At 37.3% G+C, this 17,388-nt stretch overlaps 1 protein-coding gene across 1 annotated transcript; it reads right to left on the bottom strand.

Annotated features, from left to right (window-relative positions):
• Positions 1-5,442: 5,442 nt before the first annotated feature.
• LOC139713223 (putative inorganic phosphate cotransporter) lies at positions 5,443-13,613 on the bottom strand (the record flags this gene model as incomplete). Its single annotated transcript, XM_071624968.1, has 5 exons — positions 5,443-5,652; positions 6,182-6,423; positions 10,643-10,775; positions 11,372-11,524; positions 13,480-13,613. Coding segments are annotated over 5 exons (872 nt in total), but the record flags the coding sequence as incomplete, so codon positions are not given.
• Positions 13,614-17,388: the final 3,775 nt, after the last annotated feature.

The raw sequence follows: 17,388 nt of genomic DNA, 5'->3' as shown, positions 1-17,388 counted from the left end.
GGATTGTGTGTCCTATTAAATACAAAATTACTTAACTCATCAACACAGAGCAATAAATGTCTCTTCTGCTTGTAAGTGCTCCTTCTCTCTAAGAAAAAAATTTTAATTTGCAGCAAATACATGTACTCTCCGCTAAGATAGTAACATTTCACTGTTAAACCCAAGACAGACGACTATGTCGTTTAAAAAGGTTTTTATATGAAGGAATTTGCGGTTATCATGTTTCAGAACCAAAATCCTAACTTAAAGTTTAAGTGTGTTTAAGTGATTGATGACATTTCTCTAACGTGCTTGTAATTCTACAAGGTAGATGTGTCTTAATAGGCCTACGTAATTTGTATTCTTCTCCGTATTTTTCCCCAGTGAGCTAAATTGTATTCATATCACGTTGAATTTCAGTTTTTAATTTTGGAAATTGGACAGGGAGGGGATGTAACCACGTAGATTTAAAGGTACTGGCCCACATTTGTAAACCTGCAGCAATTGGTCTCATAGTTAGCATGGAGTTTGGGTATGATTGCAGTAACACCTGTGCAAAATTTCGTTCCAATTAGTCCATTACTTTCATAAAAATAAATGAAAATGCACCGTATGCATGCGTATAACGCTCGCTAGCTCCGGTCCACGTACGTACTACTTGCATGCGATACATGTGTAAGTTACATGTACGTACTAGTAGCTAGCCCCGGAGACCGCGCCACAAGGCGCGGTCCTGGCGGCTACCTCGCAGCTGAGCGGGAGCAAAAATCACTGCCACATTCACGGCGACTTCACAAATAAAGCACGGCTAAATTTCTATCATAAACACAGTGACAATTAATACATTACCTTTTCGACTTGGTTTTTCTCACCCATTTATCTAGAAACTGCAAAATTTTCTACATTCTTTTAGGAGTAATAAGCGGCCTGCCCTAGTGCAATAGTGGAGAGACTTGCTGCTATATCCGTTAGTACGCATTACGCATGCTCTCAATGCACTGCACTGCATGCATGCTGTGCGCCTGTGCAAGTGATTGTGAGTTTCAGTGAGCATCGGTGAGCTGAAGATATTCGCGTTATAAGACAACATTTTCTGCATCACAAGCAATGCAATGCATCAAACAGTCGCCGAAATTAATCATTTAGGTTTAATCGACCAATGTAAGTATTCCTAGTAATTTTTGTTGAAAAATTAAGGAAATGTAGCGCCGAAACGGCACCCGTTTTGTACAACTCCTCGATCTGAATGCGAAAAAGGCACAGCCCAAACGCTGCACGTTGGGGCTGGTCGCAGTTAGTACGTAGCTAGCCCGCGCTCGTAATTCGATTTTGGGTCGGGTTGACCCGGTTTGGAAAGTGATTTTAAAACGATGATTTTCTCTCTTTTATCGAATGGTATGGACAAAGAGCAACAGGTGAGGTATGTTACTGTTATAACTTGTACTTGAAGTCATATTGGACCTGTTTTATGCAGTTTTCGTTTTTATGCAGTTTTTATGCAGTTTTCGTGGGTTTGCAAATGTGGGCTAGTACCTTTAAAGTGTACTTGCTCAATTTTGCAATGTCTTTTTTTTAACCTCATGACTCATGTATAGTTTATCTTTTGAAAATGCTATATTTTGTATGTAATTTTACTCTTATTCTATCCATTTTGTGCGTGGACCCCTCAAGGAACGGGGCCATCCCACAAGACCGACACCCACGAGTCATACAGCCTACGAGTTCGACATTGAAAATAGGTCCATGAGTAATACAGTTCACGAGTCACAGCCCATGAGTTCGACACTATAAGTAAAAACAGCCCGCGAGATCGACAGATATAACACAGGGCTTAATGTGTCGGTCTCGTGGGCCTTGTCAGCTTAAGTGTCGAACTCATGGGCTGTTGTATGACTCGTGAGCTGTAGAACTCGTGGGCTGTATGACTCGTGGGTTTCGGTCTCGTGACGTGCACCCTTTTGTATGTGGACCCCTCGGTGAAACAGGTGCATGTTATAGGCTCAGCCAGGTCGGGAATCCACATCCGCATTATCAATCCTTATACCACGTGTAGTGCAGTTGGTTAATACACACTGCTTTTGTTTTCTTGTTGTTTTCATACACGGAAAGAAATACAGAAACAAACAAGACAATCACTGTTTGTGGAAAAATATGATTTGATATTTTCTGCAGTTTATATCACAGCCTCTTTACAAAGTATTACGCATTTTTTGCAAATATTTTGCTTATAAATATCATTTCCCCTCAATAATTCTTTATTATAATTTCCCGAAACACTCTTGGAAATTACACCGTCGTTGATTTCCCTACAAGTTACTTTCATGATGACATACACATATCACAGGAAGCATTTGTTAAATTTCATTATTTAGACTATTCTTTTAAAAAAGAAAGTCAAAGACTTTGGCAATTGGCGATGACCGTATCAAATTGGCAAGAGTCCTCTAAAACATCATCTTTCAAAATACCTTGAATAACAATGAAACAGAAGACGATGGTTAGTCTGTAGGGCTATGCAGCAACGAAGATCTAACATTCTACGTCTGGGCTTTCGTTAACCCCTAGTGCTTGAAAACAATGTCGATAACATTTGCATTTGAATAATTATGCTTTGAAAGCTTTAGTGTTCTTTTTTTTCTTCTTTCTTTTTCAGACAAAGGTATCAATTACAACTGTGTTCTGCATATTTTCAAGTTTTGACACAACCTACAAAAGTACATTCAGGTAATTATGATGCATACATTTTATGTTAACCCATGCAGTAACAATTGGTGTCTTTATGAAGCACTTGATAAGGCATACGCCAGAAGAAAGAATCCAGCACCAACAGAGTACAGTACCTTTAGGCCTAATTTATGAAAATGAATTATATATACATCTCAATCTCATACCGTATTCCCCCCTCCCCATTAAAAAAAAAAAAAAATATGGGACCCTCCACAATGGTGACTTTAAGAATCAATCTGAATACAATTTCAGGGTATGAAACTACAACTTATTACCCACATCTTACAGAAAATCCCATCAGATTTGCTTCAGTGGTCAAAGAGAAATGAGGATCTTTGCAGGGCAAGTCAGGAACCCCTTCCCTCCTAGTTCTGTCCATTGTGTTCACGCATGTTCATACATTAATATGCAGTCCCAAGAGCATCCAAGTGCTAAACTTGGAAGAAGCAGACCCATGGCATGCTTTACAACTATCCTCATTTCTCTGTGACCACTTAAGCAAATTGAATGGGGGTTTCTGGAAAGTGTAGGTAAGATGTTAGAATTGTGGACCCTGAAATTGCATTTAGACAGTTTAATCATACTAAAAATGACCAATGCGGATATCCAAAAGAATTGTTTTCGGACATACTGTATAGTGCCAGTCCATTCCTGACAACTTGTTAAATTACACGTCAATAAAAACTAAGTACGGTATTAGTATAGATGCTTTATACCCCACACGTATAGTGATTACACTTTGCCGCAGTCAGAGAGTTTACGCAAAATGTAATGTGTAGAGAAAATTCCCTTCCACTATGTGTAAGAGTAAATAACACGTTAAGACTACAGGAAGCAAAATCACAGCTTGGCTGAGTTACATACATTGTATAACTGATTACCACGTCCCAGGTTGGCCTCGCACTTAACCCTAATCAGGCCGGGCTTTTTTGGCTGTGCTAAAACCGGAGGGGGGTGGGGCGGATTCCCCCCCCCCCCCAGATCTCGGCCATCAGAGGTGTGATCGCGACGAAATTTGTCATGCGTGACACCCACATCAAAATCTACAAAATTGTGTCAAAAGATTTTTTGAAACAATCAATTATTACTTTTGATTAATTAATTATACAAATTAAGCAAAAGATCATATTTTAGCCTAATTAAAAACATTGAGAGTCTCCTTTTTGGTTTGTATATCTGTTTCAGTATATTCAACAGTTGTACATCACAAAAACTTCCAAAAGTCATTTCAATTCTTATATACTTTATTGTTTGCAGAATTTTTTATGTATTTCTCTGTTTCTCGACTTTTATTTTTTCTTTGTTTTTTTATTGGAAATTGTCACTGACCACTTTTCCACCATAATTAGCATGAAATTAATCAATAAAAGTGATTAATTGTAAAAATAATCAGGTTTTAATGACTTTCATGACAGAGTACAGTTTTCCATAGGAAATGTACACAACAAAATTCTGCCGTTTTGGGGTGACATGCCGTTACAAAAATGGGCGTGGCTTCGAAAAAAGTACACGCGTACGTTGTAAATTTGGTCTCAAAAGTTGCGCGAGACTTGAACAAAGAAAGTCAAGAAGCCTCGCGACGAGGCCTTCTCGCGTTACAGAATTACATTGTATAGCGCGAAACGTCGGGGGGGGGGGGGGGGCGGATTCTGCCCCGGCCCCTTTAGGATTAATGACGTATATACACGAAATGACAAGAATACAGCTTCCTGATTAGCTGTTGCTTTGGGAAGTTGCCATTCCAGCAAGATTTACTTTCTTAACATCTCTTATGAAATGGGGCCCTAGTAAAATTTCGACCGATTGTGATAACATTAAAGGACAAGCCAACCTTCATATACATTGTACATGTGGATTGAGTGAATGCAACAATATTAGTAGAACACAGCAGTGAAAGTTTGGAGAAAATCCAACAATCCGCTCAAAAGTAATGAATTTTTAAAGTATCTGTGCAATCACTGCTGGATGAGAAGACTGCTATAGTGTATGATATCACATGCGTATATAAGGAAAATAAGAAAAGAATTTCACAAAACTTTACTTTTTGAATAAAGTGCACATTTCTTCGACTTGTCACTGACGTATGTTATGGGTAATATTATTCCCCCTGCCTTCTGAAAGAGAGAATCGAGTGTTCTTTTGTTATGCGAGAAAAGTGAAAATATGTTGAATTTTCTTTACACTTTCTTTATATCGTTGTACACATGTGACATCACAAGCTATAGTAGTCTTCTCATCCAGCCGTGACTGAGCAGAAAATTCAAAAATTCATAACTTTTGAACGGATTGTCCGATTTTCCTCAAACTCTCATTGAATTGTTCTACTAGTATTGCTGCATTCACTCAACCCACATGTCTATGAAGGTGAACTTGTCCTTTAAAACTTCGCACAGTTCAAATTCCACTCATCTGAATCTGTTCAGTGGTTATGATGCTATGTTCTTTCCAGCGTCAGCGGCTCGATCTGCACCAGCAACAAAATGACATTACCTAAGAGTGGAGAAAGGCAGAGGTTTCAACCCGTAACTTCCCCGAGGTTGGGCTGAAGTCTCATCCATGTCCGCTTCATCACTCCAATCGAGATCCCTGGCCAGTATAGTCGATGCAAACGATCTGCCTCTTTCCTCGCGTTTTCGCATGACAGAAACCTGCCGGGGATAGGTTTCGGTTCCAGTCTCCGTTGTGTCTCGAATCAAGCAACAATAGAGTGTCTGCTTTAAGGAGAAAAAAGGTGTTTTACACTCGTGTTTTAGTTGGGTCTCCATCTCTGCTCTTGTTTTTGTCGTCGACATACTCGTAGTTCTCTTTACACTCACGCTCTTTACTCTCACGGCTCAGTGCCCATGCCTGCACCTCCCCAGATCCGAACATTTGGAAGAAGAAAGCCCCCACGAGGCTGAGGACCGCTGTCGTGTAGAACACCACGCGCCATCCTTTTGGGTCGCTCTATTAAAGCACGAAACACAAGTATACACAGGAAAAGAAACCCGAGTTAGGAGGAAGATGGCAACAGAACTGCAAGGTACACTGTGACAGAATCAACTGTATCAGGAAATATTCTGAAAAGATCTCTCCGGGGACTCTTTCTGTCGATAGAACCGAACGTGGCATCTTACACGTTGATAATATGCAAGTCAGCAATTGATGTTCGAACGACAATCTCGATATAATTCAGATTATATGAATTTTCAGCGGTTTCCTACTTCCTACCTACAGGCATACTATATTTGAATTCTATCTCTGTGTGTGTGTGTGTGTGTGTGTGTGTGTGTGTGTGTGTAAACAATTACACTAAATAAATAATGGGATAGACTTCGAGGCACATTCAAATATTTATATTAGGGTCATCAATTTTATATTGTGTATATACACATACATACATACATACATACATATAATTATCTTTTAAAAAAAATCTTCTTTTGTTGCTGAAGACATGTCGATGTTTTCAGAAACAAACTTTGATTTCGCCTACCTGGTCTTCGGTGATGAAGCCGACGATGATGGGACCAATGAAGCCGCTTGCGACAGATAGGCAATTGCCAACGGCGAACACGGTGCCGTTGAAACGGGGAGCCAAGTCCTGGGCGTTGACGAAAATCCCTGAGAATGTGACACCGATGCCGCAGATGCCCGTCGACATAAGGGCGATGACGAATCGGTGGCTGCAACCGACGTGGGGGACAGCGATCAGTGATCCTGCTGCGACGATGGCGCCTATAGAGAGAGAATGTGAGGTTGAAATAAATGAAGAGTGTCACTGCAAAATGGGCTAAGAGTCATTTTTTTCTATAGTAGGTCTTTCATCACTATTGAGCAGAATAAAACCTTTCCAATAATACCTCACTTGTAACAAAACACGGAACGTTCTTGAAGTTATGATTAAAGATATCCGCAGTTGTTATTATTTCTTTTGTTTATAGCAGCTCTAAATGCAAATATCTCCCCTCAACAAGAATGGAAATATGTAATCCGGATGAAAAAAATATATATGTAATCCGGATGAAAGATGTTATACGTGGCGGCAACAAAATCCCCTTAAGCAAAGTAGACTTTTTTCTTAATATCCTCCGAATTGCTCTCTTTAGTTTATAATACTGATATTTCTTCAGGTTACCGTACTGATCATGCTGAAGTTTCTCTTAGTTTAAATCTTGATGAGTTTAAACGGGTACCAGGGTTTTGGAAATCTAATAATACTTTATTGAAAAATGAAATGTATGTTCAAAAAATTAAAGAAATTATAAAAGATATAATTATATTTTATGCAAAGGGAACTGTCCAGTTTGATCACAATGGCAATGTAGTTGGTGAATGTCAGTTGACTGTTAATGATCAGTTATTTTTTGAAACTTTAATGATGACAATACGTGGGGAAACTTTTTCTTACGCTTCTCATATCAAAAAGCAAAATATCAACAGAGAAAAGGAATTGGAGAAAAACATAGAAGATTTAGAAGAAAAATTATTATTGTGTAATGATAAAAAAAATATTAGATAAAATAAATAAAGAGAAAGAAGAATTTGAAATATTACGCTTAAAAGAAAATGAAAGAATAGTAATGAGAAGCAGGATTAAGTGGATGGAATTAGGAGAGAAGCCCTCAACGTATTTTTTAACCTTGGAAAAACAGAATAATGTTAATAGACAAATTCGTCAGCTCTCCTGTGAAAATGATATTATTACGAATCAGTGTGATATACAGAAAGAAGTGTTTCAGTTTTATTCCTGTTTGTATGAAGAAAAAGAAACCACAGATGTAGATTTAGACTTGTTATTGTCATCTTCTGGTACACCAAAATTATCACGACAAATGTCGTTATCACTAGAAGGTCCCTTAAATGAAGAAAAGATATACTCTGTTAAAAAATATGAAATGTAATAAATCTCCCGGATTAGACGCTTTTACCGTGGAGTTTTATCGTGTTTTTGGAAGGAAATTAAATCTTTTTTGTTAAATTCCTTAAATTATGCTTATTTTTCAGGACAAATGTCGGCTGCACAAAAATTGGGAGTAGTCACATTAATTCCAAAAGCAAATCAACCCCGACAGTTTTTAAAGAATTGGCGCCCAATTTCTTTATTGAATGTAATATATAAACTGGCATCTGGTTGTATAGCACACAGATTTAAGAAATTTTTATCATATTTGATACATGGAAATCAAACCGGATTTTTCGAAGGCCGATACATTGGTGAAAATATTCGTTTACTGTATGATATGCTTTTATATACAGAGTTACATGATATACCAGGTTTGTTACTTTCAATTGACTTCGAAAAGGCTTTCGATTCTGTGTCTCATAAGTTTCTTTTAAAGTTTTAGATTTTTTCAATTTCGGCCGATCTATGAAAAAATGCGTTCAATTGTTTTATAACAATGCTACTTCCAGTGTTTTAGTGAATGGTTATTTTACAGATAGATTCAAAATAGAACAGGGCTGTCGGCAAGGGGATCCCTTATCACCCTATCTTTTTCTGTTCGTCAGTGAAATTCTTGGAATTACGATTAGGCACACGAATTCTGTAGTTGGGTTGCAAATTAACGAAAATTTTTTTAAAGTATTACAATACGCAGATGACACACTTTTAACACTCAACGGATCAGATCAAGATCTAAAAGATGTTCTTGAGATTTTTGATAATTTTGCTAATATATTGAACTTAGGAATTAACCCCAGAAAGACTAAAATAACATGGATAGGAAAGAATCGGAATTGTAGAACTAAATTATGGGAAGATTGTAATTTTGACTGGATTTTTCAGGGTAGGTACTTTAGGTACCTGGGAATAGAATTTTCAGTTAAATTACATGAAATGGTTGAACAAAATTACCGTGAAAAAAAATGAAAGATATTACAAATACACTGACCTCCTGGTCTAAACGATCACTTACTGTTTTAGGAAGAGTTACTGTAGTTAAATCATTATTGATGTCAAGATTAAACTATTTGCTGTTATCACTTCCTGAACCAAATTTTAAAACATTGACAGATATAAATCGTTATTTTTATTCGTTTATATGGGAAAATAAACCCGATAAAATAAACAGAAATCAAATGTGCCAGCTATATTGTCATGGTGGTACTAAAATGATTGATATTTTCATGCATGCTGAATCTCTTAAAATATCCTGGATCAGAAGGTTTATTTGTGATCCACAGATTGAAAATTACACGTTCCACATGTTCCGTTCTTTCTTGCCCCAACCAGTATCGTTCAATCTATTTATGGGGTCATTATACTACAAAAAAACAAAACTTGCCAATGTAATGCTGAATGATTTTTGGAAAGAGGTACTTCTGGCTTTTTCAGAATTTTTACAAATTAATACACATGATAATTTGGCAAGCCATCCTCTTTGGAATATTCCTTTGATTAGAATGAATAACAACACTGTATATTTTAAGTCCTGGTGTGAAAAAGGTGTACGTTTTATAAATGACTTGTTAGATAATGATGGAAAATTTCTTTCATATTTTGAATTTCAGAGGAAGTTTGGTATACAAACTCACTGTCTTCAGCACGGTGGATTGTGTACTTCTATCCAATCATTTGCAAAAAACTGCATGTCGGAGATGACAGAACCTTTTATTCCTCATGGTTTAGATGTAATATTGAAACATAAGGAAGGTTGTTCTGATATTTATCAAACGTTGTTAAAACACGCGTCAAAACATTGTAACAGTTTTGCAAAGTGGAGTAGTATGTTGGATCTTGATGATGAAACATGGTCTTTATACTGTTTAATTCCCCTTCAATCAACTATTGATATTGATATGAGTGGTTTCAATTTAAGATTCTCAATAGAATATTAAATATGAAAGACGCTCTTTTAAAATTTGGTTGTGTAACAGATAAAAAGTGTACGTTTTGTAACAGTAGTGAAGAAACCATAATGCCTGCATATATTCTGTTCATGTCCTTATTCAATAATATATGGAATAAGTTTGAGCGATGGTTACTCCTGAAGATAGATAAACAAATTGTATTTACAAACCAGCATAAGTTATTTGGATTTTATGGTCTTTACAACAGTGCATTAAACTGTATGATGATTGTTATAAGAAGAGAATTTTTTTTCATCGAAATTAAAAAAAAAACCCGTTCCGTCCGTCATTCAAACATATAATATCTGAGATAAAATGTTATCTTGAGATGGAAAAATGTATAAGTCAAATGAATTGTAGAGAAAAGAATTTTGTGAAGAAATAGGCTTTATTTATTTAGTGTTTTTGAATATTTAATTGAAATTACATTACATTTAAAGTGTTTTCAAGGTTGTTTCTGCCAATAAAAAAAAGAATAATATAAATGATATGTTGTTAAAAATTCAAAGAAATTTTGTTATTATATGTACAAGTGCAGTAGGCCACTGTTTGTTGATAATTGAATTATTATTCTGTTTTCCTGTGGAAGGGGGGAAAAAATAATGGAAATAGTTCATTTTGCAATTAACTCCTCATAATATGGAGTTATATCTTACAGGAAGTATAGGTTTACAGCGAGTTGTGTAGACCTAACTGTTAAATCACAGTGATGCTCTCGACTAACCCTGCCAATAGCTTTAGAATTTTATAAAACTAAGAAACCGGCCAAAACGAAACTAAACGATCAAACAAAATGCTTTATATTTTTTTTGCACTTTAACAGTAATAATGGAGATGGTATTAAAATGAAGCTACATTTGAGGGAATAATCATGTTGTTAGGATTTTCAATTATATTTTTAGTTGGGAAGTCCCTATTTCGAAAAGAAAATAGTGTACAATAAACTGATCAACAACAAAAAAGAGAAAGGTGATAAAGAATATTATGTTTTCATTATAACGAATGTGCAAGGCTGTGTGTCATATATATACAAAAGATTAAAAAAAATGATATAGAAAAGCAAAGCGGTTAAACAAGAAGAAACAAGATGGCGTGTCGTTAGTACCTATATTGATCATTAGTTTCCTCGTGTGCGTCGTGGTTAAATAGTTCGAATGTATCACGTGATCACACAGGCAGGACGTCAGCACCATCGAAAGAAACATCGAACCGTATGGTAGCGCCCCCAATAGGCCGATCTAAAAAACAAACAAACAAATCAGCGAAGAGTATACACTCTTAGATGGATGATAAAATGTTTATAATTTTTACCAGTTTTTCATACTCTGGTGCACTAAAAAAAGTTGAAAAGTAATTATTTTGGACGGTTAGTTATTCCAGCTGTATTCGGATCAACGAATATTGTATGTCGCCTTTGTATGACAGATCTCATTTTGTATTATTGAGAGAAAACAACGCTTTACATTTGAAAAAAAGAGAAAAGAATCCAGAAATCAAATCAAGTCAAATCAAAGGAAATCAATTAGTATTGCCTCTTGTAGGCATGCTGAACTGAGAAATTCAAAAAACTTTTTTTCATACTGTACAATTCTCATAAACATGATACTTATTGGTCGTTTAATTTTAAGCCTCCTTCTCCAATACATTATTTTGAACTTGGATCGAAGTTTCCTTTCAGAGTCTGTCCTAAAGAAAAACTAACCATAAAGTGGGATACAGAGAGAAGGGGAGGGAGAAAGAGAGAAAGGGAGAGAGAGAGGGAGAGATTGAGCAAGACTATGAGAGAAGGCAGAGCTTCAAATAAAAGAAAAACTCCATGTTTCACCGAACTCACATTAATTGTATCCAGTCTGAGAATGTGCCTCAAGAACAGCGGGATGTTTGTCATCAGCGTGAAAATGACAAAACCGGCCAGGGTTACCATGACGACGTTAAATGCTGCTGCCCTCAGCGATGTCAGGATGGCACACATTGGTATCGATGGCTTCTAAATAGAAACAACAGAGATAAACGATCTCAAAACGTTTTGTTGGTTGGTTTGGTTTGGTTTCACTTTTCCCCTCTGAGAGAATGGCTGGATAGCCCATATTAAGCTGCACTAAGCTGGTCTTACATGGGGTTCAGTTGGACGTGAAGAGGGACACACTTCACCAGATTATACACTCTACTCTTTGCGATGAGTGAATGAAGTGGGATTTTTACGTGCATGAGTTGTGACCAGAGGTCTGTGGTTGTGACTCTCTCATACATGGCAGTGGCGGATCCAAAGGGGGCGCACCGGGCGCGCGCACCCTCTTTATTTTTTTTAAACAAAAAAGAAAAAAAAAGAAAAAAATAGGGGTGGGGAGCCCCCTTTAATTTTGAAAAGGCGCCTCTCCTCTACGAAATTCCTGGATCCGCCCCTATACGGGACCTCCATTTTATGTCCTATCCAAGGGACAAAGACTCAGAGTGTTTTGTCTCTTTCTGGAGGGAACGGTGTGATTACACTCAATATTGCTCAGTAAGAATCGGAAATCGAACTCTATTGTCCTTTTGGATCTGGAGGCAGACGCGCTACCGACTGAGCCAATTCGCCGTTAGGGTTTGATATGCAAAACTGGACCCAATTTACATCGTGTACATCACATATCTAAAATTACGTTTGCGCAGAACGGAGCAACGATTAAATTATTCACTTAACATTGGGGCACTGTCGTTTCGGCGATGAGAATGATGATGAAAACTTCGATTTTTTTTTCTTCCTTAAAATTGATTTCCGAGTTTGGCTAAGCAATGTTGTTTTTAACCATACCGCCCCTCTGGAAAGAGGCAAAAATACTTAGTGGTCTGTCCCTAGGATATTAATAACGACAAAAGTGTGTGAAAGAATCACACCCCACGCACGTATAACATCCCACTCCACTCATTTAGAGTAAAGATCAGGGTGCTAACCCGGTGAAGTGGCCCACCTACCTACCCACACAAGATCATCTTCGTAAGAGGCTATAGCCCTTTAAAAATAGATAAGAAAAAAAAGAATGGCTGATTTATTACTTTAGTCTTGTCTCGGAGGGACATTACCTTGGCATTGCTAAAGGCACCTATTGGGCCCTGTCTTTCATCAAGGATGGGCTAGAGGGGGGGGGGGGGGGTGAAAGGATTAAACATCTTGTGTATGATTCTAATCCAGTATCTCATGTTAAAATGCTCAGAGCCTATCCACTCTACCACCACCCACTGTTCTCAAACTGGTCTTTAGTAATCATCAGTTATCGCTAGCCTGAATTATTACAATCAGTGGGCATACAACAGAATCTCTGCCTATTCATAAAGTACTGACACAATGCTAAACTGTCCTGGAAAAGTAGTAAAGAGAATCGTATTGGAGGTCGGCACTTTTCTGATGCAAACACATGAACGTTATCCCACGACACTGAAGAGTTTCGACAATTCGTTGCACTGAGAGTCTGAGATATTTCCATGAATAACCTTGCGCTTTGTGAGAACAGTTGTTGCAACATTCCACAGATGCGTATTCTTAGCTAGGGGTGATGTTCGTTATTTCGGAGGTTCGTTAGGCCGAAAATTAAAAGAGGATGTGTACTTTCGAACTTTCGGAATTACGAACCTTATTTCGATTACGGATTAACGAACCCTCGGAATCCCGTACCCTATTTCATTTTCGGATGAACAAACCTTCGGAATAACGAACCCAATTTCACTTTCGGATTAACGATCATTCGGAATAACGAACCCTATCTCTGATTCTCTGAATAACGGACCTTATTTCATTTCCTTTAAAAAAAAAAACACGAACCTTTGGAATAATAAATCTTAACTCATTTTCGCAACAACGAACATTCGGATTAATGAACCTTGGGCATACCGAACCTTCGGAATAACGAACCTTCGGAATGACTACTGTAACTATTCTAGAGGCATCATCGAAATACTACTTACATCTTCATCGTTCGTCTTTCGACAGCGCTGTGTTTCGATAATGTGTCTCTCCCTGGCCGATATGCAAGGGTGCTGGCTTGGCTCTTCGTAAATAACGAAGCACCAAAGTACTACCAGGAGTAGCGTACACGACCCTGGTGGGTTGAAAAGAGGTTAAGAATTTATATCAAATTAAGTACAGTGTTGAAGAGAAAAATAAGGTTTTTTTTTTCGTCAGTATGACATTATATCCTAATTAAAATGAAATATCCGCACTCAACTTTTGACAAACGTAGCGGCAAGAGTGTGAAAGAAAATCTGTTGTGGAGCAGCAAGAAAATGAACAAAATGAACAAGTTGAACTATTGAGATTGTTTTTAAAGATAATATAAGGTTTTGGTACCTCAAAAGTTTCCCTGAATTTCCTTGTCTTAGTTTGTGTTTCAGGTTAAAGTGCCTTTCATATAACTAACACTGTGAGACTTACTCGCCCAAAAGTGCTCCCATGTCTTAGTAATCATGCAATAATGGTTTCGTACAATACGTGTACATGTATATTGATTGTCGCGGTACCGCGTCGAGTCAAACTAACGGCTCGTTCGAATTTTTCAGAGCCCGCTCTGCTCTGGTACGAAACCATTGTTGCATGATTACTAAGACATGAGAGCACTTTGGGGCGAGTAATTCTCACAGTGTTAGTAATATGAAAGGTACTTTAACCTGAAACACAAACTAAGACAAGGAAACTCAGGGAAACTTTTGAGGTACCAAAACTTTATCTTTAAGAAAGCAAACTAATATTTCAAAGTTAAACCAACTATCGAATGACGAAAGGTCCTCTTTTTTAAAGTTTTGAACAGTTTCGGGCTAGATATGGTGCTTGATTTTTTTAGAGTATTTTTCGATCGTTCATGCAATCCACTTAGAGAGAGAAAAAAACCCAATATTGAACATGTTGAAAGAGAATCAATGGATGATAACGAAATAAAGACACAACAAAAAGATGCAACATCTAATTTGCTTAAAAGGACCAAAATAATACCACTATGTCGAAACATACGCCGAAAATTATGCAACAAAATATTTCAGAGACACTCGTTTTTGCGGTTCACCATGTATAGTCCTTAGAAGGATTGTTGGAATGACAGGAGAAAGATAGAATGAGTAGGAGTATAGTCCTTAGAAGGATTGTTGGAATGACAGGAGGAAGATAGAATGAGTAGGAGTATAGTCCTTAGAAGGATTGTTGGAATGACAGGAGAAAGATAGAATGAGTAGGAGTATAGTCCTTAGAAGGATTGTTGGAATGACAGGAGGAAGATAGAATGAGTAGAAGTATAGTCCTTAGAAGGATTGTTGGAATGACAGGAGAAAGATAGAATGAGTAGGAGTATAGTCCTTAGAAGGATTGTTGGAATGACAGGAGAAAGATAGAATGAGTAGGAGTATAGTCCTTAGAAGGATTGTTGGAATGACAGGAGAAAGATAGAACGAAAGTCGGATAAGAGGTAAGAAATTGAGTAGGAGTATTCTTTCTTTCTTGAGTGAAGTCCTGAAAAGGACTGTGAACCAAGGAGAGTAGAAGAGTATGGAATTCCATATTTCCATATTTCCATACTTCCATACTCTTCTACTCTCCCTGGTTCACAGTCCTTTTCAGGACTACACTCACTCAAGAAAGAATATTCTTACTCAATTCTCACCTCTTATCCGACCTTTCTTTCTATCTTTCTCCTGTCATTCCAACAGTCCTTCTAAGGACTATACATGGTGAACCGCAAAAACGAGTGTCTCTTATGTACTACACCATGCAAACACCTTCATTCAAAAATATTTCAACCACCTTATTCTGAAAATAAATAGGAAGAAACATTTAAACAAAATTTAGACTGGATCAATATATACAATATCCCTTATAGATCTACCCTGAATCAAAGACTTCGTTATTTTCAATATATATCCTGCACACAAATATTGGTGTTTATAAATCACTTTTTCCAATGGGGATCTCTATGACAGACCTCTGTACGTTTTGTTCGAGCTCCACAGAAACAATGCGATTGTTGCGACACGGATTGTCGCCCCTACACGGATTGTCGCCTCCTGCTCGGGACGACAATCCGTGACGGGCGTTGGCGGCACGGATTGTCGCCCGCCCTCGAAGCACATTTTGCTGGGTAATATCGTTCTGGACACAATAATTGAAATATTAACACATAACTTACATGGCTATATCCATGCAAACATGCCATGTAAAAAGTCATGGTGAGGTTTCAAGGAAGTGTGTATGTGCGCGTGCACATGATAATTTAGTGTCCGTTTGTGCGTGTGTGTGTGTGTGTGTGTGCGTGTGTGTGTGTGTGTGTATTTATGTATTTGGGTTGGTGAATGTGGGTGTGGGATGATTTAGGTTTTGTTTAATCAGGGGTTGGTGGGTTGGGGATTGGATTTGAAGGATAGTTATAAATGGTATGACAGATGTTGGTAGGATTTAATATTTAGGATAGATGTAGGCCCTAGATTTGTTTCGGTTGGGGAGGGGAGGGGGTGGTCGGGTTTTTTTATGACTGATTTCATTCTAGATTTGGGAAATGCATTTGTGTTTTTTTTTAATGTATATGCCCTTGTAAGTAAGAAGGTGTCACATGATCCAAACCAATATATTCAAGGAATATAGGTTTGGTAGGGCCCTACATGTCAAAACTTTCTCGTGAAGAAATTATTAGTAGGGTTGGTCTATAATCGAGTTATCTATGTTGAAGTAAGATTATTTGTGGTATAAATTGACAAATGGACTTGTTTGTGTTTCGAATTGCCATTTGTAACTTTTTTTTTTGTTCATGTTACACCCAGAATGATTTGAATGAAATCAATAAATATCAAGGAAAAAAGTGTTGAGTTGGTTTATTTGCATTATGAGGATTTGTTTGAGTGTTTGTTGGTGTTTGTTTGTATTACGTATGTATTAGCGGTGTGCAATGGCAGTTCGTTTGTGCTAAAATCAACTAACGATTGACAACTTTTTTAGGGCGTGTGGAAATTATTCGATCATGCATAAATCATGCCAAACCTATTCTGGGACAACGAATAGTGGTATGGACGTTCTAGTTTATAAGACTGATGGAAGTAAATGACTGCAGTGAAAATTGAACAAAGACAAATAACATTTGGGGAGGGTACTAGTACTAGGTGTTTCAAAAAACATTTCCCACTTTTGATTCTTAATAATTCAAAAACTATATATCAGATAACACTGTCATTGATATGAATGATAGCTGAATAGTGTACAATTTGGTTGAAGGTGGTTTAGATATGAAAGCATAAATAAGTTTCATGAAATCCATGATTAATTTCACAGTTAGGTTCCAGACTTTGCTCTATTTTCAACCCTCTGTACAAAATTTCACTTTGCACAGGGGTCAATGGGTGTGTATGGGAGTGTGTGGTTAACACCCTGACAATGGTCCTGAACAATGACCAGGGTTTGAATGCTTCATTATTCATTCATGAGAAATTCCACTATCACAGCTAATCTTTATTCAGCCTCTGGCAGTATCTGTGTAAAGTCAAACGCCTGTCGATACTGTCGTTGAGTCGCGTCAGTGCTCTCCCTACTTCTGAAAACCAAAATTACAATGAATACCTTCTGTTCTATTGTAAACGTGGTGACAGGAAGTAAAGAAAATCAATTAGAGTATACACTTGTGTATATGGAGCCTTGAATAAATCTACTCTGAAACAAATCGCCCCAATGATAAATGCTGCTGAACTCTTTACCAAAAATGATCTCTTTTTATCGAAAAAGCGAAAAATTTGTCAGACTATTTGATTAGTAGACAGTTGTATTAAAATGAGGAACTTTAGATCATTTATGCTTATTTATATCCCAAATTTAGTGATATGTCAGAAGCAAAATTTGAAAATGATTGC

The sequence above is a fragment of the Diadema antillarum genome, unplaced genomic scaffold, assembly GCF_040938485.1.
Source record: "Diadema antillarum isolate AM-2024a unplaced genomic scaffold, OU_Dant_1.0 seq00001928_RagTag, whole genome shotgun sequence".
Taxonomy (NCBI): domain Eukaryota; kingdom Metazoa; phylum Echinodermata; class Echinoidea; order Diadematoida; family Diadematidae; genus Diadema; species Diadema antillarum.
This window is presented reverse-complemented; position numbering and strand designations above follow the sequence as displayed.